The 10,457-nt window shown below is 46.3% G+C and overlaps 1 protein-coding gene across 1 annotated transcript in view; it reads right to left on the reverse strand.

The window, feature by feature from the left end:
* The window catches only part of NUDCD3 (NudC domain containing 3), a 73,187-nt gene extending 65,789 nt beyond the window's left edge, over positions 1-7,398 (reverse strand). The window contains exons 1-2 of the mRNA XM_027124024.1: positions 7,071-7,398; positions 1,172-1,464 (exon numbers count right to left, since the gene is read on the reverse strand). Coding sequence (XP_026979825.1) covers positions 1,172-1,464; positions 7,071-7,262 — 485 coding nt within the window. The 5' untranslated portion in view covers positions 7,263-7,398. The remainder of the gene's footprint in view (positions 1-1,171; positions 1,465-7,070) is intronic.
* Between the last annotated feature and the right edge of the window lie 3,059 nt (positions 7,399-10,457).

The raw sequence follows: 10,457 nt of genomic DNA on the forward strand, positions 1-10,457 counted from the left end.
CCTCTGACATAAAACTAGCGATGTTTCCTTAGGTCAGTCTCCCAAGGCAAAAGGAACAAAAGCAAAATAAACAAATAGGACGTAATCAAACTTATAAGCTTCTTCAGAGCAAAGGAAACCATAAACAAAATGAAAAGACAACCTAAGGAATGGGAGAAAATATTTGCGAACAATGCAACCAACAAGGGCTTAATTCTCAAAATATACAAATAACTCACACAACTCAATAATAAAAAAACAAATAACCCAAATGAGAAATGGGCAGAAGACCTAAATAGACATTTCTCCAAAGAAGACATACAGATGGCCAGTAGGCACGTGAAAACATGCTCAAATCACTAATTGTTAGAGAAATGCAAATCAAAACTACAGTGAGGTATCACTTCACACAGGTCAGAATAGCCGTCATTTAAAAACTCTACAAATAACAAATGCTGGAGAAGGTGTGGAGGAAAGGGACCCTCTTGCACTGCTGGTGTGAATGTAAATTGGTGCAGCCACTATGGAGAACAGTATGGAGGTTCCTTAAACAACTAAAAATAGAGTTACCGTATGATTCAGCAATACCACTCCTGGGCATATACCCAGAGAAAACTCTAATCTGAAAATATATATGCACCCCAGTGTTCACTACAGCACTATTTACAACAGGCAAGACATGGAAGCAACGTAAGGGTCCATCAACAGATGAATGGATGAAGATGTGAGATACAAACACACACACACACACACACACACACACACACACACACACACACACAATGGAATACTACTCAGCCATAAAAAAGAACAAAATAATGCCATTTGCAGCAACATGGATGGACCTAGAGATTATCATATTAAGTGAAGTAAGCCAGAGAAAAACAAATATCATATGATAACACTTATATATGGAATCTTAAAAAAAAAAAAGAAGAAGATACAAATGAACTTATATACAAAACAGAAACAGACCCACAGACACAGAAAACAAACTTATGGTTACCAAAGGGGAAAGGGAGGTGGGGATAAGTTAGGAGTCTGGGATTAGCAGATACACACTGCCATGTATAAAATCAATAACCAACAAGGCCCTACTGTATAGCACAGGGAGCTATATTCAATATCTTGTCATAAACCATGATGAAAAAAAGAAAAGAAAAGAAAGAAGCCACAAAGTAGAAATTCTTACTTGGGAAGAGCTGGCGGGCTCCTTGGGACTTCAGCAGCGCCAGCATCCGCTCCAGGTGGCTCTGCCTCCCTGGCGTGGTGGGCCACTTCCTGCACGGCGTCCTGCGGGCCGGGGGGCTCCTGAGGGCCGCCTGAGTCTGTGGTGGAGTCAACCTCCACCTCCTGAACCGGGGCTGGGACTGGCTCCTGCTCGGCCGCGGCCTCCTCCCCTTCCTTCCTCCTGATCTTCTCCTCCAGCTCCTTCCTCCTCTTTTCATCATCCTGACGGGCCATGCGGTCAAAGGTTTTGAATACCTAAAATCAAACAGCAATCCTGCAATGAGTTCATCCGCCCAGTACTGTACCACACATTCTGCAGAAATACAGCAAAATCTGGTAAATAAAGAATGAAAAAGCAGTAGACTAAAAAAATGTTCCCATTGGCAAAATGGAAATGCACTTCAACTTCACCAAATGCCGCTAGGAAAACAATCTTTAAAGGGGAGTTCCAAAATCAGTGGAAGTGAAACCTTTACAAGCCAAGGCTCAAAATATTTACATGCCTATGAGGTCAACTTTCAAGTCTAAATGATGCATAACTAAATGGTCTCACCTGTCATTACTTTTATAGCCCCAGAGAGCCTTGTTCAAAACGCAAAGAACACGCTGTCCTGGTACTGAGAGCTGTAAAGGCACCAACAACTCAGACGAAAGAAGAGAAGATGGGAATTAGTTGAATTTCAATCCACAAAATACAAGCCGGCTCACTGGACTGCTGCTATCTTCCCACACTGCATGGGCTGAGGGAAGGTGTGGGTCTTAGCCTGGGAATTCAACAAACATCCATGATGTGCCTACAATGTGCAAGGGGCACCCAAAATCCAAATGACAGCTCCCAACCTCGAAGAACTCCACTTTCTGGTGTGTGGAGCAGTCATTAATCTTTTCGGGGCCACAGTCACACCCACAAAAGTACTGGGACTCTCCATCCAAAAAGTGCACAAGAAAATGGCCTTTTGTATGCACCATTCAAGGGCGTACATAACCCTGAAGTGCAGCCAGGACAGACCCAGATGTGACAACTCTGACAGGAAGAGGCTGTGACGAATACATGTGATGCCATCAGAATGAGGGTGCAAACGAGCATTTCCGGTGAAAGAGAGCTAAGGAAGTTTCTTGGAAGAAGGCGCTCTGCATCAGACCTTGAATGAAAGGCACACCTTCCAGAGGGAATGACAGGAGGAAGGGTCATCAGGAGATATATCCTATGGTATCTCCTCCCGGAGACAGGAAAGCTGGGAGATCCACCTTGAAAAGTGGGTGGGAGAAGACCCTTACATTCAATCCAGCAACCTTGCTCCAAGGTATTTACCCAAAGGAGTTGAAAATATGTCCACCCAAAAACCTGTACACGGATTGTGTATAGCAACTTTATTCATAATTGCCAAAACTTGGAAGCAACCATGATATCCTTCAGCAGGTGAATGGATAAACAAATTGTGGTACATCCAGACAATGGAATATTATTCTGTGATGAAAGAAATGAGCTATTATTAAGCCATGAAAAAACATGGAAGAACCTTAAGTGCATATTAGCAAAAGAAACCAATCTGAAAAGGCTACACAGTGTATGATTCCATACACTATGACACTGTGGAAAAGGCAAACTTTTAAAGACAATAAAAAGACCAGTGGTTGCCAGAGGATGCAGGGAGGGAGGTTGGAGGCAGCAGGTAGAGCGCACAGGATTTTTTTAGGGCAATGAAAATACTTCGTGTGGTACCATAATGAGGATTACATGCCATCACACATTTGTCCAAACCCCGTAAAATGAACAGTAAGAGTGAACCCTGAAGTAAACTGTGGGTTTAGGTGACTATGATATGTCAATGTTAAGTCCATCAACTGTAAGAAATGCACCACTCTGGTGGCAGCTGTTGGTATAGGGGACGCTGGGGGAGGCGGGGGTGGGCAGGGGGGACATGAGAAATCTCTGTACGTTCCCCTCCATTTCGCTCTGAACCTAAAACTACTCTAAAAAACAGTCTTAATAAAATAAAAATGTTTTAACGTGTGTAGGAGTCAGTTTCCAAAGGGCTAGAATGCAGACAAGTGCTAAATAACTGTTGCGTGCACTGGGCAGGAAGACAGAACCAAAGAAGTTACTGACTATGCCAATGTTTTTACAGACATTCTCTCAAAACCCTCGTGAAAACGCCATGAGGAAGACAGCACTGACATTTCAAAGATAATGGAAAACTAAGCTCGGAGAGGGTAACCTGCCCAAGGTCCTGCCAGTGAAAGAAGAAAGTAAAAAATTATACAGGAAACACACCAAACACTGAAAGGAGATGTAGGCAGAGGAAGATAAGTAAAGCTCTAAGGCTAAAAACTGGAAACAATATCTCTCTCCACTTCTTCTGAGAACCTGAGCCCCTGACTCACTCCTCTTATACTCACGTCAGTGACACCGGACACCAGACCCGTTGCCCTCAGAGCCATTCATCCTCCTGACGCCACACATCTTCATCTTAACTCCAGAAAACAAGCAACAGCAAGGGCTCTCTCCAAACGCCGGGGGGCTCTCTCCAAACGCCGGGGGCCTCCCTCGGACCCTGGGCCTCATGTTCCTCACTACACTGTGGCGCCCACCGCCCCTGCTTACTCAGCACCCCGCCTGCCCCCTGGCTTCACCTCTCATGTCGCCACTGACCTCAGCACTCATTTCAGAATCCTGGACTGCGGAGCTGGAAGAGATGCCCCTGACCTCCAATCAACCTTCTCAACTGACAGAGAGGAGAGTGATTCTCCCAAGACTTCCCAGCAAGCTCAGAACAGATAGAGCCAGCTTTCCTGACTCTCATGGGGGGACCTCTAAGCTTGCCAAACTGGACTCCAGGATAAACACAGAGGATCCACTGATACGAATGAAACGTCATTCAAAATTATTGTTTTCTTAAAACATACTAATAAATCATAGAGTGGAATACAATTTCTACATGCATCTTTCCTGCTGAGGGTCTGGCAAGCTGTACATTCAGACTGTGCAAGCCCTAAGAATTAGCAGGAAAAGTCTGAGAAGGCTTAAACCTCATCAACAGCCCATACCCCAAAATATCAACGGAGAACTTTTGGGTTCCAGAACTGAGTACCCCAATACTCCCATCCAAACCCTCTTTGCCTAAGTTCTGAAGAGACCCCCAAGCACCCCACTGCCAAATGCCTCTGTGGATAAAAGAACAGCTCCCCAGGACTTACCGTGATCTACCCAACCAAAATACCCAGGGAATATCTGCTCTTTTAAAGTTCCTTGGGCAATACTGATGATTCAGAACCACTTTAAAAAAACACTACACCCCTCCTAACCATCTGCTGGAAACTGTCCCCCTTGGTTTCCCTGAAACTTACTGCCCTGCCCACTTCCCACTCACACAGCCTCTTCCTTCTCCCATCCCTTCTCTGGGATCCTTCCCCAAAGGGCTATCCTCCACCTTCAGTTCCTCTCCTTCAAACCACTCAGATTCCTCTACCTCCCTTAAAATCCAGCCCCACAATTCAACAGCCTGTGGGAAGGGACTTCTGCCTGCAATCTCCAATTCAACTAAGCTTCTTCCCCTAAACTCAGGTGACAGTTCAGTGAATGCATTATCATTATTACAGTGCCCAGGTTTGAAACCCTGGATCACCTCTGGCCCATCCCAACCCTCTCTCTGCCCTGCTCTCCACCTCCACTTTATTAAACTGTTCACCAAGTCTTAACCTTAAGGGTGTCTGAAACATGGTAGGTGTCTTACATGAATTACCTGTCAGTTCACCTGTAAAACAAGGGAAAAGACCAACCTTTCAGGTTGTGTTAGAAATAAATAACATCCTAGAATGTAAATTACATAACAACTGGTACATACTAGGTGCTCAGTAAATGTTCCTTTCTCCTTTACATCTTTTCTGCAAAAGATCACCCGAGACAGGGGCTTCCCTGGTGGCGCAGTGGTTGAGAGTCCGCCTGCCGATGCAGGGGACGCGGGTTCGTGCCCCGGTCCGGGAAGATCCCACATGCCGCAGAGCGGCTGGGCCCGTGAGCCACGGCCGCTGAGCCTGCGCGTCCGGAGCCTGTGCTCCGCAACGGGAGAGGCCACAGTGAGAGGCCCGAGTACCGCAAAAAAAAAAAAAAAAAAAAAAAAAAAATCACCCTAGACAAAAGTGTTCCCAACCTACAATGGATTGGCTAAATAATAGAACAGAAAGATCTGGAATCCGAAAAATGAAGTTTTGAGTTCCAGCTCTATGATGAGTTTCATCAAATCACCTAACCTTGCTGAACTGGCACCCTCACCTGCCACATAAAATTCAACCTTATCTATTTCACAGTCTTCCATGAAAGCATTAATTTGACATAAGGGCCTCCTAAAAACCATCTCTGACACACAGCTCTCTGATCACTCAGATGGCACCTAACAACTACAAGGGTGAGGAACAGCCTTAAGTCTTGAAATTGAATACCACCCTCACTCCTCACCTGACCATGTTATCTTTGGTAGTTAAACATTGTAAACTTCTGTTTCTTCATGCAGGCACTGAGGAAAATACCTGACCAACCTGCAGCTTGTAGCAAGTCTTCAGAAGATGAACATTTGAAATCACTTCATAAACTGTAAAACGCTACAGAACCGTAGGAGGTTATCACCAGCATTTCTACCTTCTCAGGTTCCTAGAAACAGGCTCAATGCTTGACTGAGTACCATCTTTCAATCCCATCCAAGTCCCACCTCTTCGAGTAGCACTGACGTATATACACTACCAAATGTAAAATAGAGAGCTAGTGGGAAGCAGCTGCATCGCACGGGGAGATCAGCTCGGTGCTTTGTGACCACCTAGAGGGGTGGGATAGGGAGGGTGGGAGGGAGACACAGGAGGGAGGGGATATGGGGATATATGTATACATATAGCTGATTCACTTTGTTATACAGCAGAAACTAACACAACATTGTAAAGCAATTATACTCCAATAAAGATGTTAAAAAAAAAAGTCCCACCTCCTCTATAAAACTTTTCTCCATTTCCAAACCATCATTTCTATTCCTTTCCTTCCAATGGGCTCTGTCACATAATTGGCCTTGCATGGTTCTCTGTTACTGTATTTTACCTCCTTAACTAGAGCATAAGTATCCCAAGGAGAGAGACCATTATTTAACCATCTGCATTACCAGTGTATCTCCAATGCTTCTGGCAGCTGAGAGTATAAATACATTCAGTACATCAACTCTTGGTTATTACATTCCAAGTACCCCGTCAACGTCAGTGAATAACTATTACTAGCACCTCAAACAGACAATAAGCTTAATAAGCTTGTACAGATATATGTTCAAATGTAAACTTATTAAGTACTACTATGACTGTCTTTGACCTGAAAAGTCACACTTCGAACAGGGGGACCACACCCATCAATCACACAGTCTCCCTTCCACGTCCAGTCGTCGCAGTTCTGGGGTGCAGGTGTCCGTGCTGCCGCCCGTTCCCCCGTCTAGCCTGCACTATTTTCATTCTCTGACTGGCAGGCCCCGGCACCTCGAAGGGGGTTACACGCTGCGGGAGCTAACCCTGGCCCTGAGCGTCGATGTACTACTTCTGATATCCAAGTGCACCCGGTCGTACCAGGCTGCTCGAGAGCCAGCCCCTCTCGCACGGAAAGAGTAAACTGATACCTGATACCCCAAGAGCATGTCTGCTGAAGCCGCGGCCCCAGGAGGCTGGTCCGGGGCAGCGCCAGAGGATGAACTGAGGCCGGCAGCGAACGGAGCGGCGGTCTCACAGGGGTCTGGGCTCCCGGAGAGTCGGGACTACGGGGGCGCGCTCGCTGGGGTCGGGGTCGGGGCTCCCACGGCCTCCCCCCCACCGCGAGCTTCCCGCCGGCCGCGCATTACCTGCAGCACCAGAGCCTGCGCGGCCCCCGGCGGGAAGCCCATGCGATCCGACGGGTGGCGCAGCAGGCGGTAGAAGTCCGTCTTGCGGTAGAGGAAGCCGAAGAGCACACGCAGAAAGTCCTGAACGTTGCCCACGTGCTGCAGGATGCCCAACAGGGCCTGGTCGTACAGCTCCGCCGCCCCGGGCTCCATGGCGTCGCTGGCCGGAGGGAAGCTCACTCACGGCGGGCGCGGCCCGGACGCCGGTCTGGGCCCACTTCCGGTGCGCTGTGATTAGGACTCCGGCAGCCAGCTCGCCCGTGAAACTTCCGGTCCGCGCTAGTTCGCCCCAGCGGTAGGGCTCGGTAGGGCTCGGCAGGGCTGAGTTTGAGCCGACTTGACGCGGGCCCCGCTCCCACCGCCCCTGGCTTCCCGAGCGGTCTCGCAGAGGAGCGGACGTGGGCCCATAAACGCAAGAAAGCCCGGAGCTGCGGGACTGAGGGCGCCTAGTGGCCATGCGGGCAAGTGTTACGTGAGCCTCGCTTTTGTCACGTGGTCTTTGGGTTGTGTTCCCAACTGGGTGTCCCGAGCCCCAGGCGGGACGGCGGGAGCCTTTTGCTGGCGCGTCAGAAGAGGAAATGCGAGCGCTTGCGGGTGGTGTCTGTCCTGTTAATAACGGAGCCGTGGGTGAAATGCAAGGTGAAGTGCATAAATACAAAAAGACAAGAATGTAAAGTGAGTGCATGCACAAATATTAAATGGAAAGAGCTAGGCGCAGAGTAGAGAATCTGGCGTGCCATCCTGTGAAATATACACATACGTATGTATTTGTGTGTAGTATATACATTGTATGCGTAGTATACACCCAGCGTGTATACGTGTCCTAAGTGTCTGTCAAAGCATAATCTTAAACTAAAAATATAACACTCATACAAATATATAATGAACACATGTGAAACATTTATACATTTTAAGTAAAGTAACCAGTGATATGAGATAGCTAGTTTGGAGAAGCTTTTGGAGAAACTGGATATTTATCAACACTTTGAGAAAACAGAGTAAGATTGCTAGGTGGGATATGAAGCTGGCTGGTGTCCTACAGAATGATGTAGATTATCTTTTCCAGTGGATAGAAATGATTTGCATCTCTACTGGCCTAAAATCTACACGTTAACATATATCTTCATAGTGCATGGGCGCTAATGAATTGTAAATAATGGCAAACTCAGATAAATTGCCCTAGAGCAGTGGTTTTGAAACTTTCTGGACCTAGGACCCATTTATTGGGAATTCCCTGGCAGTCCGGTGGTTAGAACTCTGAGCTCTCACTGCCGAGGGCCCAGGTTCAATCCCTGGTCAGGGAACTAAGATCCCACATTTCGTGAGGCGTGGCCAAAAGAAAAAGAAAAAAAAAGGACCCATTTTCACTCTTAAGATTTATTGAAGACTCCAGAGAGTCTCCAATATTTTATGTAGATTATGCTTATCGGTAGTTACCACATTGGAAATTAAAACTGAGAAAATTTTTAAATATTTCTTTATGCATTCTAATAACCATAAAAAACACATTACGTATTAACATATTTTTATGAAGAAATAATGTTCTTCAAAACAGTAAAAGTTTATGAGAAACATAGCATCCTTTTAAATTTTGCAAATCTCTTTACTATCTAGCTAATTGGAGACAGCAAGATTCTCTCATCTGCTACATTCACTGCATTGCAATATGTTGTTTTGATTGAAGTATAAGAAACCCAGTCTTGGGGCTTCTCTGGTGGCACAGTGGTTGAGAGTCCGCCTGCCGATGCAGGGGACACGGGTTCGTGCCCCGGTCCGGGAAGATCCCACGTGCCGCGGAGCGGCTGGGCCCATGAGCCATGGCCGCTGAGCCTGCGCGTCCGGAGCCTGTGCTCCGCAACGGGAGAGGCCACGACAGTGAGAGGCCCGCGTACCGCAAAAAAAAGAAAAAAAAAAAAAACCCAGTCTCATACAAATAGTAGTTTGTCTTTTTAAATAAATGTGAGTATTATTCTTGGAAACTACACCAAAATTCGACAGATTGTAGTTTCTCAGTGGTTAGTTGCAATATGGAAGCTGAAAACCCAATCAATAAATGTTTCCTACTTTGTCACATTAATACCCATTGGTCTATCCTATACTTTGAACGGAACTTTGTTCGTTCACAATCTAGCCCCCGTACACCCAGGGCAAGGAGAGACCGAAGAAAGAGGCAAACCACTTCAGATTGGTAGGCGGCAGGTTTAATAAGCAAGGGAAGTAACTTACAAGGCTTGCCTGGGCAGCCACTCTGCCAGAATCTTAAAAGTTTATGCAGAAGCCTTAACTGGGTTCAGTCACGTACACTGACTGGATGGTCTCATCAACACCTTACTCTCTCAAGGCCGTTTCCCTGAAAACAGCTCCCACTGTGGGAATGGTAGGCAGAGCGTACAAGGACAGCAGAAGGGGTGAGGGGTCTCCTATTGCCTGGGTCCAGCTGGAGCGTCAACCAGGGATAGTGTTCTCTTGATCACCCACCCCCAACAATCTTTTTTACACACATGATTTTGTAACACCAGAATGGAAGGAAGAATGTGACGCAAGAATCTAACTGTATTAAAAATGTACGAAACAGCCTCTCTGAAAGGGGTGGTAGAAGAAGATGCTGACCTAAGTAACTTTAGAAATGAATGGTGTCTGGAAGACTAAAGGCTAAAGGAACTGTACATAGTAGACACTTGATTCTAAGGTTGTTTTCCACAGGGATATGAGTTATCATTTCTGAGACTACTACATATGTACAGAGGAAATGAACAATTATGTAAATGGTGAGGGTGGTACAGCCGGGCTTCTCACTATTGGCATGGGAGGCTACAGATAAGCAAGAGAGCAGTCTGGAATGATTCGCGTGGCTATGGGTTAGAGGTGGAGGCATCAGCATAAACTCCTGTTTAGCTTAATATAGATACAGATGGCTACATATAGCAATATTTATAGAAATGTGTACATACATGGGTCAGTGTACACACGTTTCCTTGCTCTCTCAGCTGAGAGGACCCAGAAGCAACAATGCCCCAGCAGCAACGCACACACTGAACACCCAGATCCTGGTTTCTAATCCCATCTCCAATAGAAGGGCTAGAACTCCTGGGAGAAACGACTGACTCTAGGACTGGGGCAGAAATATACAAGTTGAGCCTGGATCATCTTATAATGCCAGAAAGTAAGGAAGTGCTCAAAAAGGGGAAAAAATTCCACAGTGATGGGAGTATGCCAAAGGGACCCAGGAGCCAATTGAAAGAGCTCCCAATGGCCAAACGTGGAACAATTTGAGCCTCAAATAAAGTAGTATATTAGAACCCAAAGTACAAAATGAGCATCCGTGAGTCCATACTGATATAGATATCA

The sequence above is a fragment of the Aethalodelphis obliquidens genome, unplaced genomic scaffold, assembly GCF_003676395.1.
Source record: "Aethalodelphis obliquidens isolate GAN/ISIS:26980383/991018 unplaced genomic scaffold, ASM367639v1 scaffold27, whole genome shotgun sequence".
NCBI lineage: Eukaryota > Metazoa > Chordata > Mammalia > Artiodactyla > Delphinidae > Aethalodelphis > Aethalodelphis obliquidens.